The sequence below is a fragment of the Phyllobates terribilis genome, unplaced genomic scaffold (genome assembly GCF_046119375.1).
Source record: "Phyllobates terribilis strain yellow unplaced genomic scaffold, ASM4611937v1 Scaffold_2__4_contigs__length_985480577, whole genome shotgun sequence".
Lineage (NCBI taxonomy): Eukaryota > Metazoa > Chordata > Amphibia > Anura > Dendrobatidae > Phyllobates > Phyllobates terribilis.
The window spans coordinates 539,810,660-539,834,279 of NW_027362762.1; the positions used below are offsets into that span (position 1 = coordinate 539,810,660).

General features: G+C 41.3%; 1 protein-coding gene across 2 annotated transcripts in view; it reads left to right on the forward strand.

Annotated features, from left to right (window-relative positions):
• Positions 1-23,620, forward strand: part of LOC141220338 (arf-GAP with SH3 domain, ANK repeat and PH domain-containing protein 3-like) — a 127,056-nt gene that overhangs the window by 59,966 nt on the left and 43,470 nt on the right. For both annotated transcript variants that reach the window (XR_012288658.1, XM_073666280.1), the window contains exons 14-19: positions 16,592-16,752; positions 16,874-17,007; positions 17,108-17,199; positions 21,509-21,689; positions 21,941-22,026; positions 22,133-22,248. Coding sequence is in view for 1 of the 2 variants with exons in the window: in XM_073666280.1 (XP_073522381.1) it covers positions 16,592-16,752; positions 16,874-17,007; positions 17,108-17,199; positions 21,509-21,689; positions 21,941-22,026; positions 22,133-22,248 (770 nt within the window). In the remaining variant the exon portion in view is untranslated. The remainder of the gene's footprint in view (positions 1-16,591; positions 16,753-16,873; positions 17,008-17,107; positions 17,200-21,508; positions 21,690-21,940; positions 22,027-22,132; positions 22,249-23,620) is intronic.

The window sequence follows — 23,620 nt, forward strand, 5'->3', positions numbered from 1 at the left end:
TCATACATGGCTCATGTTTAAAGCGCACCTGTCAGCAGGTGCTTCACACGAACTGAAGCAATGTGGAAGGAAAAAATTAACATTTAACCCTTTTTCACAAAAATTTTACTTCAGACAATTTTTATTTTATTTTAATAAGGGTAACAGCAGAATATGGACCTCAAAATTTGAGTACGCTGGTACCTCATATGTGGGGAAAAACTAGTGTTTGGGCACACAGCAGGGCTCGGAAGGGAAGGAGCACCGTTTGACTTTTCGAATCCAAAATTGGCTGGAATCAAGAGCGAACAACATGTCGCGTTTGGAGAGCCCCTGAAGTGCTTAAACAGTGGAAATCCAGCACAGGTGACCCCATTTTGGAAACTATACCCCTCAAGGAATGTATCTAGATGTGTTGTGAACACCTTGAAGCCTCAGGTACTTCACAGAAGTTTATAATGTAGAGCCATGAAAATAAAAAATCAATTTTTTCCAACTTTTAGACCCATTTTTTTATTTTCACAAAGGTAATAGGAGAAAATAGACCCCAAAATATGTTGTGCAATTTCTTCTGAGTTCGCCAATACCCTGTATGTAGAGGGAAACTACTGTTTGGGCGCACGGCAGGACTCGGAAGGGAAGGAGCACCATTTGACTTTTGGAATGAAAAATTGGCTGGAATAATTGGCGGGCATCATTGCACGTTTGGCGAGCCCCTAATATGCCTAAGCATTGGAAATCCCCCACATGTGACCCCATTTTGGAAACGATCCCCCTTTAAGGAATTTATCTAGACGTTGTGGTGAGCACCTTCACAGAATTTTACAACGTTGATCTGTGAAAATGAAAAATATATATATTATTCCCACAAAAATGTTGATTAGCCCAAAATGTTTTCATTTTCACAAGGACAGCAGGAGAAAATGTACCCCAAAATTTGTTGTGCCATTTTTCCTGAGTACACCGATACCCCATATGTGATCGAAAACTACTTTTGAGGCACAGTGCAAAGCTCAGAAAGGAAGAAGTGCCAAATTGGAGTTCAGATTTTGCTGGAATGGTGTGAGGGTGCCATGTCACAGAGCCCCTGAGGTGCCAGAACAGCAGAAATCTCCTATAATTGACCTCATTTTACAAACTACAGCCCCCAATGAATTAATCTACGGGGGTAGTGATCATATTGACACCACATGTGCTTCTCAACATTTTAGATCATTGGGCAGTGAAGAAAGAATAATTAAATTTTTTCGGCTCCAAGTTTTTAATTTTTCTAAGGGCTAGTAGAAAAAATTAACCTTTGTTTGTTGTAAAAATTTCTACTGAGTGCGTCAATACTCTACAAGTAATCGGGAAGTACTGTCAGGCACAGTGCAAAGCTTAGAAGGAAAGGAGAACAATATTATAGTGCAGAATATATTGTTATGGTTTGCAGGTGCCATGACCCACTGGGAGAGCCCCTGATGTGCCAGAACAGCGGAAGCCCCAATGAGTGACCCCATTTTACAAACTACTTCTCTCAATGAATTCATCTAGGAGTGCAGTGATCATATTGACACCACAGGTGTGTCACAGAATTTTATACCATTGGGCAGTGAAGAAAAAATAATTACATTTTTACCACCAAAATTTTGTTTTAGCCCCAGATTTCTCATTTGCACACAGAGAAATGGATAAAAATGGCACCAAAATTTGTCCCACAATTTCTGCTGAATGTGGAAATACCCCATACGTGACTGTACAGTACTTCTTAGCCATATGGCGAGACTTGGGAGGCATTGAGCGCTATTTGCCTCCTGGAGCGCAGATTTTCCTAGAATGGTTTGCAGACTCCATATACAGAGCCCCTAACAGCAAGAAGAGCAGAATCCCCCTTCAAGTGACCCCATTTTGGAAATTATACCCCCTTTCGAATTTATCTACAGGTGCAGTGACTATTTTGACTCTATGGGTGTTCTCCAGACACAAGCAGCAGTAGATGTTGCTTAGTGAAAATTGCAAACTGCCATTGTAGTGCCCAGTACGTTGTATTACCCAGCTCGTTCTTCTGGAGACATGCAGCCATAAATTAGGCTGACTCTCATCGCTACAGAAATGTGGATTAGGCACATTGGGGCTCAGGGGGGAGGGAGGCATTTGGATTTGGAAGTGCATAATTTGATGAATTTCTTTTGGGGGCGAGGAGCCATTTAACTTTTCCAAAGCCTTTGTATTACCAGTAACATGGTAGCCCCCTATATTTCCGTTAACAGATGACTGACGTACGTGGGGACTTCCTTTTTTTGTGGATTGATTTGAAGCTTTTGTTGGGAATATTTTTCATACCATTTTGGATCACATTTATCCTGCGCTCTACGATGAGCACTTACTTTAGGGTTTCCATCTAAATCTCAGAGTGATGTGATTCAGATTAAACCCCCGAGGGATCCATTCCTTATAATGAGGCATCAGAGTTACTCTGGACTCCATCTTGCCTTTGTTCAGCATTATCCTTTTCAGAAGTGCACAAAACTGTGGTGGATCGCACTTTTATGCATGCCTAAAAATACGGACACCTCCCGATCATAGGCCAGACAACGTCCAAAGTGTCTCCATTCGCCTCATTATGAGGAATCTTCCGCCGGAGGTTCCCTCTGAATCCCTTATTTCAGAGATTTACACGGAAAACCCTGTCAAAAAGAAGAACCATGTGATGGCTCTGTCTTTGCTACCTTGTGAGATCAAGGTGCAGGAACTTTATGTTGCTTGTAAGTAAAATTGTTTTATTCACACTAATATAAAACAAATAAAAACTATATACACAACTCGTTTCGGCTGTTTGCAGCCTTCTTCAGGTGTATGGGAAAAATGAATTTGACCCTTCTTTTATAGCCGTTTGCTAGAGTGAGAGAGGAAGGGGCTACAAAAGAGGAAGAGGAGGAGTGCTTCATCCTGCATTGTTAGCATTTTTTTTCATATGTATTAAAAAAAATAAAATATATAAATATTATATAACAAATAACAATAATAATTTTTTATACATAATTTTTATATACACTGCTCAAAAAAATGAAGGGAACACTTACACAACAGAATATAGCTATAAGTAAATCAAACTTCTGTGAAATTAAACTGTCCACTTAGGAAGCAACACTGATTGACAATCAATTTCACATGCTGTTGTGGAAGTGGAATAGACAATAGATGGAAATTATTGGCAATTATCAAGACACCCTCAATAAAGGAGTGATTCTGCAGGTGGGGACCACAGACCACATCTCACTACCAATGCTTTCTGGCTGATGTTTTGGTCACTTTTGAATGTTGGTTGTGCTTTCACACTCGTGGTAGCATGAGACGGACTCTACAACCCACAGAAGTTGCTCAGGTAGTGCAGCTCATCCAGGATGGCACATCAATGCGAGCTGTGGCAAGAAGGTTTGCTGTGTCTTTCAGCGTAGTTTACAGAGGCTGGAGGCGCTACCAGGAGACAGGCCAGTACACCAGGAGACGTGGAGAGGGCCGTAGGAGGGCAACAACCCAGCAGCAGGACCGCTACCTCCGCCTTTGTGCAGCCAGAGCCCTGCAAAATGACCTCCAGTAGGCCACAAATGTGCATGTGTCTGCACAAACAGTTAGAAACCGACTCCATGAGGGTGGCATGAGGGCCCGACGTCCACAGATGGGGGTTGTGCTCACAGCCCAACACCATGCAGGACGCTTGGCATTTGCCACAGAACCCCAGGATTGGCAAAGTCGCCACTGCCGCCCTGTGCTCTTCACAGATGTAAGCAGGTTCACACTGAGCATATGTGACAGACGTGGCAGACTACACCGTGGAGAGCGATCTGCTGCCTGAAACATCCTTCAGCATGACCGGTTTGGCAGTGGGTCAGTAATGGTGTGGGGTGACATTTCACAGCCCTCCATGTGCTCGCCAGAGGTAGCCTGACTGCCATTAGGTACTATGATGAGATCCTCAGACCCCTTGGGGGAAAATATACTGGTGCGGTTGGCCCTGGGTTCCTCCTAATGCAGGACAATGCCAGACCTCATGTGGCTGGGATGTGTCAACAGTTCCTGCAAGATGAAGGCATTGAAGCTATGGACTGGCCCGCCTGTTCCCCAGACCTGAATCCGATTGAGCACGTCTGGGACATCATGTCTCGCTCCATCCACCAACGTCACGTTGCACCACAAACTGTCCAGGAGTTGGCGGGTGCTTTAGTCCAGGTCTGGGAGGAGATCCCACAGGAGACCATCCGCAACCTCATCTGGAAGCATGCCCAGGTGTTGTAGGGAGGTCATACAGGCACGTGGAGGCCACACACAATACTGAGCCTCATTTTGACTTGTTTTAAGGACATTACATCAAAGTTGGATCAGCCTGTAGTGTGTTTTTCCACTTTAATTTTTGGGGTGACTTCAAATCTAGGCCTCCATTGGTTAATAAATTTGATTTCCTTTGATGATTTTTGTGTGATTTTTTTGAGCAGTGTATAATATTTATATGTTTTTATGTTTTTTTATATATATATGAAAGAAAATTAGAATAATGCAGGATGAAGCACTCCTCCTCTTCCTCTTTTGTATCCCCTCCCTCTCTCACTCTGGCAAAGGACTATAAAAGAAGGGTCAAATTATTTTTTTCCATACACCTAAAGAAGGGTGCAAACAGACGAAACGCGTTGTATATATAGTTTTTATTTGTTTTATATTAGTGTGAATAAAACAATTTTACTTACAAGCAACCTGAAGTTGCTGCACCTTGATCTCACTCAGTGGCAAAGACAGCGCCATCACCTGGTTCTCTTTTTTGGCATCCTCGTTGTGGGATACTCCTGTCTCAGGGTTCAATCTCACCTCACCAGGTCGGCCGCAGTCTTTTGCAAGTTCATCCATACTTAAAGCGGGAGTTGTGCCTCTGTTTGCACAACCGCATCAGGTGAGCAATTTCCTGTAGATACTCACCCTTTAATTGATCAAATCTTACTGAGCTTAGATAGCACCACTTTTTTCTCTTTTAGGAAATCTATTGTTCACGGAAAACCCTGTGTAAGAGCTCAGCGTAGAGCGCAAGATAAGTGTGAGCCAAGCCTTACTGCTACCTTTGGGAAGCAGAATTGAAAAATCAACAGCAGGTGATGAATTGGCTTTATTTATTTTTAACACCGTTCCTCGTGGAGTATAATTGATTAAACGACTTTATTCTTCGGGCTGGTGTGATTACAGCGATACCAGATTTATAGTTTTTTCTGTTTGGCTGTCACACACTAACAAATGCTTTTTATTTTGCATTGCCATATTTTGAGAGCTATAATTTTTCCATATTTTGGCAGACAGTCATGTGAGGGCATTTTTTTTTGCGGGACAAGTTGACGTTTTAATTGGTACCATTTTCTGGCACAAGGTTTTTTAATCGCTTTCTACTGTGCGGCATCTTGTTTTTTGCGGGTCAAGATGACTTTTTCAGCTATACCATTTTTATTTTCATTCATCTTTTTGATCGCGTTTTATTCCACTTTTTGTTCGGTGGTATGATTAAAAAGCATAGTTTTTTGCCCCATTTTTATATTTTTTTATGGTATTCACTGAAGGGGTTAACTAATGTGACAGTTTTATGGGACGGGTCGTTCCGGACCAAGCGTGTACTTTTTTTTTTTTACAGGATTGTGGGTACAATATATATATGTATATACAGGTGCATGTCACAAAATTAGAACATCATCAAAAAGTTATTTTATTTCAGTTCTTCAATACAAAAAGTGAAACTCATATATTATGTAGAGTCATTACAAACAAAGTGATGATATTCTAATTTTGTGAGATGCACCTGTGTTTTATATAATTACATTTTTACCACCAAAATTTTGTTTTAGCCCCAGATTTCTCATTTGCAAACAGAGAAATGGATAAAAATGGCACCAAAATTTGTCCCACAATTTCTGCTGAATGTGGAAATACCCCATATGTGACTGTACAGTACTGCTTAGCCATACAGCGAGACTTGGGTGGGAATGAGCGCTATTTGCCTCCTGGTGCACAGATTTTCCTCAAATAGTTTGCAGACTCCATATACAGAGCCCCTAAGTGCTAGAAGAGCAGAATCCCCCTTCAAGTGACTCCTTTTTTTAATAAATTATACCCCCTTTTGAATTTATCTACAGGTGTAGTGACAATTTTGACTCCATGGGTATTTTCCAGAAACAAGAAGCAGTAGATGTTGCTTATTGAAAATTGCAAACTGACATTGTTACATAGTTACATAGTTAGTAAAGCCGAATAAAGACTTGCGTCCATCAAGTTCGACCTGTTAGTTCTGTAATTGCTAAAGTTGATCCAGAGGAGGGCAAAAACCCCAAATGATTTAGCCAATCTTCACCTGAGGAAAAATTCCCTCCCAACTCTGAAACCAGCAGTCAGAATAAATCCCTGTATCAACCTACTATTTTATTCTATTGTTAAGTATATGCAGAAATCTGCCTGGTATCTAGAAAAGCATCCAGTCCCCGCTTGAACTGGTTTAGTGAATCCGACATTACCGTCTCCTCACTCAGTGAATTCCATATTCTCACTGCTCTTACCGTAAAGAACCCCTTCCTATGCTGGTGCTGAAACCTTTTCTCTTCCAGTCTTAGTGAATGCCCTCTTGTTACCGTAATATCCCTCCTTTTGAACAAATCCCTGGCAAGGTCTCTATACTGTCCCCTAACATATTTGTACACATTTATTATGTCCCCCCTCAACCTTCTCTTTTCCAGGCTGAATAGTCCTAGTTTTGCCAACCTCTCTGGGTATTGCAGTCCCTCCATTCCCCTTATTAATTTTGTTGCCCTCCTTTGTACCTTTTCAAGCTCATTTATATCCTTTCTATATATTGGGGCCCATAACTGAGCACAGTATTCCAAGTGTGGTCTGACCAGAGCTTTGTACAGTGGAAGAACAATGTTCTCATCCTTTGCAGCTATACCTCTTCTGATACATCCCATTACCCTGTTTGCCCTTACAGCAGCGGCCTGACTTTGGGCACTCCAATTTAGTTTGCTATCAATCAAGATGCCCAAGTCCTTCTCCATCTCTGAATTCCCCAATGATTTCCCATTCAGTGAGTACTGGTGACTTCCATTTTTCCTTCCCATATGTATGACCTTACATTTCTCCTCGTTAAACCTCATTTGCCATTTAATGCTCCACCTACCCAGCTTATCCAAATCCCTCTGTAGGTCTTCACTATCCTCTTTTGTATTAATTGTTTTACATAACTTTGTGTCATCTGCAAATATTGATAATTTACTATTTATCCCGTTGACTATGTCGTTAATAAAGATATTAAATAACATTGGGCCTAGTACAGACCCCTGTGGTACCCCACTAGTGACGCTTACCCAATCTGAGTATATTCCATTTATAACCACCCTCTGCCTTCTATCCTTTAGCCAGTTAGCTACCCACTTGCAGACATTTTCCCCCAGCCCCATCATTCTCATTTTGTATACCAACCTATTATGTGGCACGCTATCGAACGCTTTTGAGAAGTCGAGATACACGACATCCACTGGTTCCCCCTGATCTACTCGAGAGCTAACCTCCTCGTAGAAGTCAATCAGGTTTGTTTGGCAGGAGCGATTCCTCATGAATCCATGTTGGTTCGGGGTTAATAGATTATTAGCATCAAGATGCTCCATGATTGCCTCATTAATGAAGCCTTCAAAAATTTTGCCCACAACGGACGTCAGACTCACCGGCCGATAGTTTCCGGTGTTACTTTTTGCTCCCTTTTTGAATATTGGCACTACATTCGCCTGTCGCCAATCAAGTGGTACAGACCCAGTCTCAACAGAGTCCTTAAATATAAGATATAACGGTCTGTCTATCACATTACTTAGTTCCCTTAGTACCCGTGGGTGTATGCCATCAGGTCCTGGTGATTTGTTTATTTTAATGTTACTGAGGCGTTTCTGTACCCCAGCTTGGGTTAGATTTGTCATACTTAGTGGAGGATTAAGCTTGTCACTTCTCATTTCGCCTGTTAGTTCTTTTTCCTTTGTGAAAGTTGACGAAAAAAATGTATTTAATAGATTAGCTTTATCCTCATCTTTCTCTATGGTTTTGCCTTCATCACTTTTTATCGGTCCAATATTATTCGATTTAATCCTTTTACTATTTATATACGTAAAGAACAGTTTGGGATTTGATCTACTTTCCCTAGCAATACGTCTCTCTGTTTCCTCCTTTGCTATTTTTATTTGTTTTTTGCAGGTTCTCGTTTTTTCCTTGTAACACATTAGTGCCTCCTTGCTGTTTTCCTGTTTTAATCTCTTGAATGCCTCTTTTTTGCTATTTAACGCCCCTTTTACGTTCTTATTCAACCATAGTGGTTTCCTCTTATTTCTGGCCCTTTTATTCCCATACGGTATATACCTCTCGCACTGAGTATTCAGAATTCTTTTGAAGGTTTCCCATTTACTATTCGTATTTCCTTGATTAAGAACTTTGTCCCAGTCTATAAGTTGAAGGTTTTCTTTCAGCTGATCAAACTTCGCCCTCCTAAAGTTTAATGTTTTAGTTGTTCCCTTATTGATAACCCTACTGAAGGGCATTTTGAAATTGATAATATTATGATCGCTATTACCTAGGTGCCCCCCTATCTGTACCTCAGTTATTCTATCAGGCCTATTAGTCAATATTAAGTCCAACACTGCCTTCCCTCTCGTTGGTTCCTGCACTAGTTGGGAGAGATAATTATCCTTGATATTTGTCAAGAACCTTTTTCCTTTCTGCGATCTACAGGTTTCTGTTTCCCAGTCAATATCCGGGTAGTTGAAGTCCCCCATTACAATCACCTCATTATGTTTTGCTACTTTGTCTATTTGTCCTAATAGCAGTTTCTCATTCTCCTCTGTTATATTGGGTGGCTTATAGCAGACCCCCAGTAATATTTTATTATTATTTTTTGCCCCCTCTATCTCTACCCACATGGACTCGACCCCCTCTTCTCCCTCTCCTATATCTTCCCTTAGTCTGGGCTTTAGACGTGACTTTACATATAAGCAGACTCCTCCGCCCTTCCCCTGTTTCCGGTCCCTTCTAAATAAACTATAATCTGTTAAATTTACCGCCCAGTCGTAGCTGTCGTCTAGCCAAGTCTCTGTTATACCTACGATGTCATACCTCTCCTCCGATATAAGCGCCCGCAGCTCATCCGCCTTATTGGTCAGGCTTCTTGCGTTGGTCAGCATGCAAGATAAAACTTTGGGGTTATTTAGCATCCTATTCTTCTCTAACGATCTAACTGTACTATCCCCACCCCCCTCTCCACCCTCATTATATTCACTTCTCCCCTTCCCCCTTGCTTGCCTCACATCCCACCTATTTCCTTGGTTCCCCCCCCCGTCTCTAGTTTAAAAACTCCTCCAACCTATTAGCCATCTTCTTCCCCAGCACCGCTGCACCCTCCCCATTGAGGTGCAGCCCGTCCCTACGGTAGAGCCTGTAGCCGACAGCGAAGTCGGCCCAGTTCTCCATGAACCCAAACCCTTCTGCCTTGCACCAACTCTTTAGCCACTTATTCACCTCCCTAACCTCCCGTTGGCGCTCCTGTGTGGCTCGCGGGATTGGTAGTATTTCTGAGAAAACTACCTTGGAGGTCCTTGCCCTAAGCTTCCTACCTAGATCCCTGAAATCATTTTTAAGGACCCTCCATCTACCACTCACTTTGTCATTGGTGCCAATGTGGACCATGACCCCTGGGTCTTCGCCAGCCCCACCCAGTAACCTGTCAACCCGATCCACGATGTGCCGGACTCGAGCGCCAGGGAGGCAGCACACCGTTCGGTGATCCCGGTCTTTGTGACAGATTGCCCTGTCTGTCCCCCTAATAATAGAGTTACCCACTACCAGGACCTGTCTAGCCTGCCCTACACTTCCCCCCTCCCCCTCATTACTGGAGCATACACTCCCCCGGTGGTCAGAGGATCTGTCGTGCTCCAATAATGCCGGTTCTGAACCAGCCTTCCTATACTTCTTCCCTCTATCCCTTCTAACTGTTACCCAGCTCCCTGCCTGTTCAGCCTGCGCTTCCCCACTAAGCTACACCCCCAGTGTTGACCCATTGAGTGTCTGCTCGGTGAGCAGCAAACTCCGTTCCATGTTGTCGATGCTCCTCAGTACCGCTATCTGAGCACTTAGATCCAGGATTTGGGCTTCCAAGTGCACGATATGCTCACATCTCTCGCAGCAGTATGGATCCCTGAGCGGTAGCTCAGGGAATGCATACATTGCGCAAGATGTACACTGCACGGCTCCGGCCAACATGGACGTCATTCTAAATATGAGGATACAGTCAGTATATATGTACAAGTACAAAACACAATTATTTATATATAGGTGTATGGACGGGGATCAATTAGGGATGTGCAAGTGTATCGATTAGATATCGGCGCGGGATCAGTTAAGTATGGACGGGGGATCAGCTGAGTGGGTCAGGTGGATTAATTAAGTATGGACGGTGTGTCAATTAACTATGGACTGGGATCAATAAGTATGAACTGGGGAAATAATTAATTGTGGACTAGGGAATCAATCAATTAATTATGGACAGGGGGTTTAATTAAATAGGATGGGGGGTAAAGCAAATAAATAGGTATGGACGGTGGGTCAATTAACTAAGGACTGGGGATCAATAAGTATCAATAATATCAATAAATATGGACTGGGGAAATAATTAATTGTGGTCTGGGGAATCAATCAATTAATTATGGACAGGGGTTAATTAAATATGGTGGGGGATAAGGCAAATAGATAGGGACTGGGGATGAGTAAAAGTGGACAAGGGGAATCTATTAAATAGGACAAGGGGGATCAATCAATTATGGGCTGGGGGGGTCAATCATTTAAATGTGGTCAGGGGGATCACTTTAATCACTTTAATATGGACGGGGGTGGTCGGGGATCAATTAAATGAGGACGGGGGGGTCAATTTAATGTGGTCAGAGGGATCAGTTAAATATGGACGGGGGTGTTCAGGGGAATCAATTTAAATATGGACGGGGGGGTAATCAATTAAATATGGACTAGGGAATACAATACAATACAATTACAATACAGATACAAATACAATACAGTACAGTACACACTTGGGTTCAGTAGGGCCGCTTATCGCGGCCTCCTGCCCCTCACTCACCTCCTCTAGGGACGCTGCACGCTATCACAGCGCGCTTGTCCCTCCGGTCGCCTCTTACCGGTCCTCCTGATCACCTCCTGGTCACCACCACCTGGCACCCTCCGCTGGCCGGCACTGCACGCTGCCACAGCGCTCTCTTGCGCTCGTCCCTCCGGTCGCCTCCTACTGGTCCTCCCGGTCCGCTCGGTCACCTCCGCCTGGCTCTCCTCCCTTCCCAGGAGCTCTCTCCACACACAGCACAACTCTTGCAGCACACGGCAGGCTCCGCCTCCACCACTTCCTGTCAGGCCTCCTCCCACTTCCTGTAGTGCCCAGTACGTTGTAGTGCCCAGCTCGTTCTTCTGGAGACATGCAGCCGTAAATTAGGCTGACTCCTATATATATATTTTATATTTTTTTCATTATTGTTTTATGATTCTTTTTAAAATATTCTTACAATCTTTTTTTTTTTACTTTTTTACTTAGTCCCGCTATGAGACCTTTGCTCTAATGTGTCTGATCGCTGTTATAAACCATTGCAATGCACAAGCATTGCAATGCTTTATAACTGTCAGTCCTGCACTGACAGAAGTCTCTTAGACCATACTCTGCGCATGGTCTAAGGAGCTTGCTTTAGCCTGGGGACCCGGATGTCATCATGACAACCTCGGTCACAATAGCAATGATCGGGCCCCCGCGATGACGTCACGGAGGCACTGATCGGAGGGGAGAGGGAGCTCCCTCTCCCTGCCTTCTAAATACTGCGGTCGATATCGATTGCAGCACCTAGGGGGTTAAACTGCTTGGGAGCGGTGAGGGCACCACTCCTGGCAGTGAGAGCTGGGTGCCCACTATGATGTTAGCTGAACACCTGGCAGCGATCGCGCGTGCACAGCTCCTGTGCGTGCAAAATTGATGTGACTTACCCAGTACATCCAAAGTCGGGAAGTCATTCCCTTCCATGATGAACTGGGTACGTCCAAGGTTGGAAAGGTGTTAAAGAACAGCAACAAAGTGGATTTCTTCACCAAAGGTATCAATTTATTCTGTATTACAGAGACATTACAGCCATATCTTTACATTACAAAATTTTGCTGACAGGTTTCCTTTAAACACGGATAGCACATGTATGTATAATACGCTCGCTGAATGAGCCTACATACCTCATTCCTTATTGTGACCCTTTCCTTAATTTGCATACGTACAGTTAGGTCCATATATATTTGGACAGAGACAACATTTTTCTAATTTTGGTTCTAGACATTACCACAATGAATTTTAAACAAAACAATTCAGATGCAGTTGAAGTTCAGACTTTCAGCTTTCATTTGAGGGTATCCACATTAAAATTGGATGAAGGGTTTAGGAGTTTCAGCTCCTTAACATGTGCCGACCTGTTTTTAAAGGGACCAAAAGTAATTGGAAAATTGACTCCAAGGCTATTTCATGGACAGCTGTGGGCAATCCCTTCGTTATGTCAGTCTCAATTAAGCAGATAAAAGGCCTGGAGTTGATTTGAGGTGTGGTGCTTGCATTTGGAAGGTTTTGCTGTGAAGTAAACATGCGGTCAAAGGAGCTCTCCATGCTGGTGAAACAAGCCATCCTTAAGATGCAAAAACAGAAAAAGCCCATCCGAGAAATTGCTACAATACTAGGAGTGGCAAATTCTACAGTTTGGTACATCCTGAGAAAGAAAGAAAGTACTGGTGAACGCATCAATGCAAAAAGACCTGGGCGCCCACGGAAGACAACAGTGGTGGATGATTGCAGAATAATCTCCATGGTGAAGAGAAACCCCTTCACAACAGCCAACCAAGTGAACAACACTCTCCAGGAGGTAGGCGTATCAATATCCAAATCCACCATAAAGAGAAGACTGCATGAAAGTAAATACAGAGGGTTCACTGCACGGTGCAAGTCACTCATAAGCAACAAGAATAAAAAGGCTAGACTGGACTTTGCTAAAAAACGTCTAAAAAAGCCAGCACAGTTCTGGAAGAACATTCTTTGGACAGATGAAAGCAAGATCAACCTCTACCAGAATGATGGAAAGAGAAAAGTATGGCAAAGGTGTGGTACAGCTCATGATCCAAAGCATACCACATCATCTGTAAAACACGGCGGAGGCAGTGTGATGGCTTGGGCATGCATGGCTGCCAGTGGCACTGGGTCACTAGTGTTTATTGATGATGTGACACAGGACAGAAGCAGCCAAATGAATTTTGATGTATTCAGAGCCATACTGTGTGCTCAGATCCAGCCAAATGCAGCCAAACTGATTGGTCATTGTGTCATACTACAGATGGACAATGACCCAAAACATAAAGTCAAAGCAACCCAGGAGTTTATTAAAGCAAAGAAGTGGAATATTCTTGAATGGCCAAGTCAGTCACCTGATCTCAACCCAATTGAGCATGCATTTCACTTGTTAAAGACTAAACTTCAGACAGAAAGGCCCACAAACAAACAGCAACTGAAAACCACCGCAGTGAACGCCTGGCAGAGCATCAAAAAGGAGGAAACACAGCATCTGGTGATGTCCATGAGTTCAAGACTTCAGGCAGTCATTGCCAACAAAGGGTTTTCAACCAAGTACTAGAAGTGAACATTATATTTACATTTAATCTGTCCAATTACTTTTGGTCCCTTTAAAAACAGGGTGGCACATGTTAAGGAGCTGAAACTCCTAAACCCTTCATCCAATTTTAATGTGGATACCCTCAAATGAAAGCTGAAAGTCTGAACTTCAACTGCATCTGAATTGTTTTGTTTAAAATTCATTGTGGTAATGTCTAGAACCAAAGTTAGAAAAATGTTGTCTCTGTCCAAATATATATGGACCTAACTGTACATGTTTTCAAAGTATGAATTTGGAGAATCCCCTGCATCTAAGAGCCAGATGATGTTCATTTACTCAACCCACAATGTAAAGCTGACCTTGCCAGGTATTTCCTGATATTGAGGAAGAAATTTTAAAGGAATTGCTTCATTACCAACAACTTCTTTTAAAATGTGAGACATGGCATTGATCAGCTTATGTCTCTTGATGCGGCTCCAAACAAACATTCCCTCTGCCAGATTTTTCCCTGCAGTGCCTGTCATCTGAGTGACCTTTTATCTGACACATGAATAGCTGAAGTCTGACACATTTGAAACTTTTCTATCTGATCACAAATAGATATCACTTTTAAATGAAAGAGGAAGAAAATATTGAATATAGCGTTTGCTTACCTTTTTGAGTTAGTGATGTGTCCACGTTTGTGTGACATTTTCAGTGTCATTATCCAGTGGGAAGGAGGGGAGGAGTAAAGCCGAAGGTCATGCTTTCCCCCTTTGCTCCTATTTACAAACAGTTAAGCTGCGTGCCCACTATGCATTGTTCAAGCTTTTTTGCCACGGAATTTCCACAGCAAAAACGCTTAAAAAACGCTTGGTAATACGTGCTCCATGGTCCCCAATGATAATTCGCATGTGCTGTGCACATGCTGCGGAGATTTCTGCTGCGGATTATCATTGCGGAAAAATACACAGCATGTCCATTAATTTTGCGGACACGCAGCGTAATTGCAGCCATTGACTTGCATTGAATCGCTTAATATGCGCATGTGCACATGCGAATATTAAGCGATTCAATGTGCGGATGATACAAGGGTCTGGAGATGAGGAGACCATAGTACCTGTAAAAAAAAATAATTAAAATAAAAAATAAAGATTATACTTACCTTCTGATGGCCCCCGGTCTCCTTAGCGATGCGTCCGGTGTCTTGTACTGCTCGTGATGGCCTAAAAGGACCTTCCATGACGTCATTTAGTCATGTGACATGTCTCGCGTGACCTGTCACATGACTAAGTAAGTATAATCTTTATTTTTTACCATTTTTATTCTTTTTTTTTTAAACTATTAACTTGGTCACACTATATAAATCCATGCCGGTTGCATGGATTTATATAGTGTGATCAAGTTGTCAAGTACTTTTCCAAGTGATGCTAAAATCGCTTGGAAAAGCGCTTGATAACCCGCATGCGGAAATGCATGCAAAAACGCTTGACAAACGCTTCTACCTGGCAGGAAAAACGCATGTAAAATCTGCATGCGTTTTTCCTGCCAGCGAGATGCGGAAAAAATCTGCAGCATTTCTGCACTTAGCCTAAATGTCAAAGTTCCCACTAGTTTAATTAGAGCAACTCCTTTTTGTTTTGTGTAAATCCTTAAAGGGAATCTGTCACCAGGTTTTTTTCTACCTCATCTGAGATCAGCATAATAAAGGAAAAGCTTCCCTTATTCCAATGATGTATCTCTTAGTTTACCTGGTTCAATAGTTGTGACATAATCAGAGTTCTTACATGTAGAAAGCAGAAAAGCTCAGAAGGATGACCCCGCTCAAAACAGGCTCTCCGTGTCCATTGTCTATTGACAATGAGCTGCTTATCACAGGAGGGGGCGGGGTCGAACCAGGGCTCACATAATCATCAGTCTCCGCTGTAAATCCTAGTAATAAAACCTTCATTGTATGGAAACAACAGAACACAACCTAATGAGAATATGTAATGTTAGGCAAAAGAGTTGTCAGTCGTACAGGAGGAGGCATTGCTGGGCAGGGAATAAGAGCTGCAGTGACAGATTCTTCAGATCTACTGGAACTCTTCAGCCTCATTTGCTTATCATTTTAAATGCTGATTTCTCAGTAATGGAGGAACAGACCAGCCATGTAAAGGTATTAGAAACAAAAAGAAATAATAATGGAGTAAACTAGTCCATAATCAAATATAAAAAACTTTATTTAAACAATTCATTGTGGCATACAATTAAATAATAAAATAACAGACAGGTGATTAGCATAATTTGGGTACAGAAAAAGACATGCCTGCCCACTTACATGGGTGGGGAAGATACAAATCCGGAACAAAAACCTACAAGTGTACAATGTTTTATAACATCTGAATATAGTCTGTGTCACTTTTACATCCTATCTCTTAAATCAGTGGTGCAGCCCAACCAAATAAAGTACAGGACCACATGTGCATATAAATAGTTTGGGTTGTGAAATTCTGCTGACAGATTTTCTTTTAAAAAAATGTTTTCTCTTGGTTTGGGCTAAATAAAATCAGGGCCAATTAGGGCTTTACCAATAAAGTCTAAGCTTATATATCATTTTTTTCTATGGTACAGTGGTTGTCTAGCCCTTTCTAAATGATTGCAAAATTTTAAATTTTGTTAATACATCTACATTTTGTATATTTATTTTGCAGACCATTCATCAGGTGATACACTAATAGAATAATTGTGTTTTGTGCTTTACTTTTTGATTTATTACAATTCATAAACTGTTTAATAAATCACTTTTTAAAAGAAAATAAGGCATTGCAAACACACTGATATTATGAACAATCAAATTCATAATGGATACATTTTGGTGCCAAATGAGCATCAGCTAAGATTTATATGCTCCTTATTCATCTTTCCTTTATATATAGATGGGTATCAGTGCTTCAGAACAGCAAAGATGAGTCTTTGAACGCAGCTTTCATGGGAGACACTGGGTCCAATGACAACTCTAACCAACTGACAAAGCAGATTATCAATGAGATTAGGTCCTTACCTGGAAATCAAGTGTGCTGTGACTGTGGAGCCCCCGGTAATATGTCATGTTGTCCCTCCATACTTTCTTCACCTTGTTATCTTTACTATTTCACGGTTTACTTATTTTGTCTATTTTTTTCATTCCTTGCCTTTTTAATTCTAATGGACTTTTACAGAACCTTCCTGGGTATCTACAAACCTAGGAATTCTCATCTGCATTGAGTGCTCTGGGATTCATCGAGATCTAGGAGTGCGCTACTCGCGAGTCCAATCCTTGACTCTTGACTTACTTAGCAGTTCTGAACTCTTGGTAGGCATCACATTATATCTATCAAAATATCAGTTTAGTCACATATATCATATACCTGAATGTCATTATATCCCATTATTACCATGTGGTTTTTTTTTAGATTGCCGTTTCAATTGGAAATAATAAATTCAATGATATTTTTGAAATAGTAGTTCCAGCATCAAGTTCTAAACCCAAACCCAGCAGTGACATGTAAGTATTTTGGAACTTTTCTTGTATACCGTATTTTTGTTTTATTTTTTTAAGATATGCAGACATATAAGATACAGCTGACAGTAGAAACCCTTAAACAGGAAAAAGAGATATTAAAATTGTCTGTGATCGACTGCAGCAGTCATGTCAATGATGTACAGCATGAGGTTAACTGCAGTATCAATGGGATGCCAGCATCGGAGGTGAGTCTAAGTGTTATTATTTTACCGGGGGGAAACATGCTGATTGAGAAGGGGTTGTCCGAGTAGGGACAGCCCCTTTAATCCACATACATTAATTACTGGAGAAAAGAAACTAGTGGTTTAGAGCTACAATATCCAGATTAAGGCTGCATTCACATCCTCTGTGTCTCTTGAGCAGCTCCCTTCTCTGATATCTCCTTACTTCCTGGTTGCTGGGGGCTGGGCACTCATGAGTGACAATTATGCTCAGTAGTTTCATCATATTGCTGACACATTAATGGTTTGTCATTGTTCTGAAGTCTACACCTTTATTGTTATAGTTATATGTAGGGATGCAAAAGGTCTTCGAACAAGCACTTGGCTAAGGGAAACTGAGAGCCCTGATTAGGATAATTGCACTTGAAACTGCAGAGGGCGAGGGAGGTGAACAGCTCACAGCTGTGTTGAAATCAATGGGCTGCAGAGAGGTGTCTGGTATCTAAGGAGTTAAGTTTTCTGTCTGAAATGGGGCTAATATGCACAATAGGCCATGCTCTGGTGATCAGTCTCCTTGGTAACAAACTGTCTACTAATAATAATAATGTTTATTTATATAGCGCCACCAAAATCCGCAGCACTTTACAAATAAGTGGGGACATGTACATACAATAAATTCAATACAAGGTGAGACAGTCTAAACAGTTACATCAGGAGTGAGGTCCCTGTTCGCAAGCTTACATTCTACAAGGAAATGGCGGGAGACAGATGAAAACTGCTTGGTATTTCAGGTCTAGCAATTCTAATAAATAGTGATTTTCATATAAGGCTGCATGATCCGGTCATCAGCCAGTATGTTTAAGTGCAATAATCAAGTATTGAGTGCAGTTATCGTGTGCATGGAGGGTGTGGAGACGGATGAATAGTAGGGTGCAGATTCTGAATAATATTTAGAAGGAGGGAACAGGGGAAAGTTGGTTTATTGAGTAGTTGAGGTGGAAGGCTTGTTTAAAGAGATGGGTTTTTAAAGCGCGCTTGAAGACATGGGGGCTAGGTATCAGTGGGATCGTCTGGGGATAATGCATTCCAGAGAACTGGTGCAGCACGAGAGAAGTCTTGGAGACGTAGGTGCGAGGTTCCGATTATGGGGGATGTTAGTCTTAGGTCATTTGTAGAATGGAGGGCACGTGTAGGGCGATAGACAGAGTTGTACAGGAGATATACAGCTCTGGCAAAATTAAGAGACCACTGAACAGTTTTCTATTGGAAAGCATGGAAAGACTGGTGGAAAGCATGCCAAGACACATGAAAGTTGTGATTAAAAATAATGGTTAGTCCACAAAATATTGATTTCTGAACTGTTCCTGAGTTAAAACATGAGTAATTTGAGGTCTGAAAGCACTGTTTCTTTTTTAGTATTTTGACGCTTTATCATTTGCTGCAAATAAATACATTTTTAGCTTTGAATTTTGGAGACAGGTTGTCAGTAGTTTATAGACTAAAACAACAATGTACATTTTACTCAAAAATATACCTATAAAGAGAAAAATTAGAGAAACTGAAAATTTTGTAGTGGTCTCTTAATTTTTGCCAGAGCTGTAAGGCAGTGCAGAACTGTGGAGAGCTTTGTGGGTGAGAGTGAGTTTATATTGGACCCTGTAGCGAATGGGTAACCAGTGTAATGACTGGCACAAGATGGAGGCATCGGTGAAGCGACCCTGGCTGCCGCATTCAGGACGTATTGGAGAGGAGAAAGTTTGGTAAGAGGGAGACAGATCAGAAGAGAGTTGCAGTAATCCAGACGAGAGTGAATAAGAGCGACAGTAAGGCTGTGTGCCCACGTAGCATTTTTCAAGCGTATATGCTGCGGAATTTCCGCAGCGTAAACGCTTGAAAAACGCATGTATATCCGCACCCCATGGTCCCCAATGGGATTCCGCAAGTTCTATGCACATGCTGCGGATTTTTCCGCAGCGTTTATGCCGCGTTCAAAAATCCGCAGCATGTCATTTAATTTTGCGTTTCCGCAAGCGGAATTGCCTTTGTCCAATGCATAAAAAACGCAAGGCAATTCCGCATGTGGAAAACGCGTGATAAACGCGCGAAAAATGCGCGATAAACGCGTGCGGAATTCCGCATGCGTTTTTCCGGGAGAGGACTTGCATTTATGCAGCAGAATTTTTCTGCTTCATAAATGCAACGTGGGCACATAGCCTTAGAGTTTTAGCAGTTTCAAAGGTGAGAAAAGGTCGGATTCTGGAGAATCAGCAGCAGATAGAAAAAGCATGACAATTGAAAACTTGCTTATTTTAATGCTTTCTAACTAAAGCAATTGAATAGCACATGAATACCCCTTTAAGGCTACGTTCCGACGATAAGCTTTTAGTGAGTTTTTGATTTTCTGCACCATTTCTGTACCTATTAAGTAAATTAGGTTACTTGTGTTTTTTCATGCATTTTTATTGCCTTTTTCACACTGTTGCTTTTGTATCTTTTTGTTTTTTATTATGTTATGAATAAAGCAGCTTTGTTTTTTATACTTCCTGGTATTTGGTTTTGACAAAACTTTATTTCTGTAGTCATGTGCGGATTACGTGTGTCTTTGATGTGTTTCAGCTTCGGAAACGCACTTAAAACATGTGCGTTTTTTTTACCCGCAGATTTTCTGCATGTAATGCAAGTTTATGGAAAAAGTCTGCGCATAAAACTCAGTGTACCTGCAAGAGAATTTAACATGTTACGGATTTGAAACACGAACCACAAGTCAGTTTACTCTAAGTAAAAAAGCACAGGGCATACGATACGAGACACTTTATTGATCCCGAGGGAAATTACAGTATCACAGCAGCAGAAAATAGACTTGAATTACAACATAACAGTAGAATTTTGCAGGTATAATCTCATACATTCCTATTCATGACCGGTCAGTACAATATACCATTAGAACGACAATAATACCCCAGTCACCTGGAGAATTTCACACTTAGGTAGTTGTTGTACATTCCCATAGCAGTCAGCACGAACGATTTCTTGTATCTTTCCTTCTTACATCTTAGTAGGATTAGACGGTTGCTGAAGGTGCTCCTCTGCCTCATGAACAGCTCATATAATGGATGTGCATTATTGTTCATTATCGCCAAACACTTCTTCTGAATTCTTTTCTCTACTACCTCCTCAAAAGCGGCAAGATGGCAGCCAACAGTAGAGCTTACCTTCTTGATAATCTTATTTAGCTTATTGGCATCAGACACCCGCACACTACTTCCCCAGCATATGATTCCAAAAAAGATGGCATTTGCCACTACGGGCTGGTAGAACATTTTGCTGCAAACATTGAATGACCTTCGTTTCCATAGGAAGTTCATCCCCTTCTTGTAAATCTTCTGAGTGTGGCACCTCCAGTTCAGTTTGCTGTCCAAGTGGACCCCCAAATATTTATAACTCTCGAGCTGCCCCACTTCCTAATCAGCAATAGTGACAGGTGAATGAGATTTCTATACATCCCATCCATTTTGCTAGAACTGTAAGACATTGCGTTTTTGACGTAGTGAAAATATGCAGCATCAAAACTCACCAAAAACTCATTGTGGGCACATAGCCTTGTGGATACACACATTCTAAATTTTCTCTTGAAAATGATAATAGGAATAAAGGGATAAATCAACTGCGTGATACATGCAGGAAGGAACTAAGTTGGTATGTCAGAGGATTAGAGAATAAAACCGAATGGAGGTACTTTAGTTTGTTTACACATTAGCAAAAAAAAGTTGAAGTTGCCCAGTAGTGATCAAGGATAAAGGTGGAGATGTAGGAGAGCATTTCGAAAGTATCTTGCCCATGGAATGCTGTAGAGGAGCATATTCTGTATTACAATTTTGATATCTGTCCACTACTGCCCAACAAAAGGAGCAAGGTTTATACTGAAAATTTGCACCATGTTCTGATTTCTGCATATGGGAAATTTTTTTTATAAAGTATAGAGGTTATTACTTTTATTTCTGTTGCAAAGTGAGGACTACAAAAACTGTTTAATGTGAAAGATACTCCACTGATGCTATAAATGCTTTAAAGGCTCTCTCTTAGACGTGTGTATATGGATCATTGGTGTTGTGATCACTGTGTCTCCTCAGGGCTTCCAGAAAAGATTACATCACAGCAAAATATGTTGAACACAATTTTGTGGACAGAGAAAGAAGCAATGCTTTGCTTGGAATTAGAGAGGCTATTCAAGGGCGTGACTTAATGGCATTACTACAGAGCATGGCAAATGGGGCAGATCTGAGTAAACCCCTTCATCCTCTCGATAATCAGGTATTGATCACACTAATGCCAGTATCAGACCAACACATAAAAAATTGTCCGAGTTTTATTCAGGAAACTTGGACGATTTTCATTCCGTATTTTAAGTCTGTGTGGCATCCTTTATTATACACCATCATTTTTAAATATACGTGATCAAATACAGCTTCCTAAGTTAATAATGGCAATATATTCTTAAAAGAATTCTACAGCCTTGTGATGTGTCTCTCCTAATTTTGTGTTTTATTTTTTGTATTTTAAAGGATCATGTGGAGTATCCCCTTCACTTAGCTGTTTATATGAGTGAGAGAAATTCTCTCCCGATAGTAGATTTCCTCATTCAAAACGGGTAAGCACAGCACTGAAGTCTATAATTTCATTAGTATAGTGTTTAAGTACTGTTTGTATATATTGAGCTTTTCTGTGTTACTGGATGGATGGCTCTGCTTTCACAGGGGAGCTTTGGATAAAGTTACAGCAGATGGACAAACAGCTCTGCATTATGCTGTCAAATATAATAAACCAGATTGCATACGGCTTCTCCTGAGAGCAAAGGCATCTGTGAATACTGGTAAGCACATGTCTCTTCTCCCTTCCAATGTCCAGATACATTCTTTACACTTTCTATTGAAACTCATGCTGTTCTCATACAAGGCATCAAATAAAATAATCCTGCAATAAAGGAAACCAGTAAAGTCCAATTAAGCTATTAACCAGCAGACATAGCGTTAATCTGCCGGTTAATAGCGTTAGGAAGGTAACCAGTCGCCATACTAAAAGTGATGCACCTGGGAGAAAATGAACTTTATTTCTCCTAGGAGCTGCTGACTTTCAGTCATGCAGGTGTGCCCGGAGCAATTACAGTCACCGCTCACAGCACTAAGAGCTGCAGCTATAACCACATCCCGACACTGACTGACAGCCAGCTCTGCAATGCATCACAATTGCTTTAATTGTAGTGATTTTTGTTAAAATTTATAGAAATTCGAAGATCATTTAGTTTTTGCAAAATATCTTTGTTTTTATTTTTAGTTTTATTCTTAGTTAAAGCTTAAAGCTTAATGAAAGCTTGCCTGTTAGAAATCGCATATCTGTGTTTCTTTGTCCAGTTAGGATATAGTAGTTGTAGTCCACTAAATTTGTCCTGGACTACAATTGTTTAATGAAAACTTAAAGGGGTTCTCCCACAGTATAATCAATTTTAGGCATGAATTAATTAAAAATAATGAAGGGAGGCATACTCACCTTCTGGGAACACCTGGGATGCAACGCAGGCCAGGTCGCTCCTGAGGTCTGCACTGGTTTAGAAAGTGATGTCTGTCCCATTCAGAAGCTGCTGCAATTGTCAGGTGACTATATGAGTGCGTCATTGGAGAAACATCTGATGGCGCACTCTTTAGTCACCTGATCACTGTAGCCTGGAATTGGAGCTATAACTTGCTGAGCCAGTGCAGACCTCCGGGGCACCTGAACTGTATCCTGGGGGTGCTGGAGGGTGAATATGCCTCTGTTTGTTATTTTTAATCAATCAATGCTTACAAAAAATATTCTACTGTTGCACAATCCTTTTAAATACTGAAATCACCAATTACTGTGACAATTATAGAGACATATAATATCAATTTCTTTTTAGATTAACTATATGCTATACCCACAGTGTGTACTTACAGTGCCTACAAGTAGTATTCAACCCCCTGCAGATTTAGCTGGTTTGATAAGATGCAAATAAGTTAGAGCCTTCAAACTGCAAACGAGAGTAGGTTTTATGAACAGAAGCATAAATCTTACAAACCAAAAAGTTATGTTGCTCAGTTGAATTTTATTAAATTTTAAACATAAAAGTGTGGGTCAATTATTATACAACCCCTATGTTTAATATTTTGTGGAATAACCCTTGTTTGCAATTACAGCTAATAATCGTCTTTTATAAGACCTGATCAGGC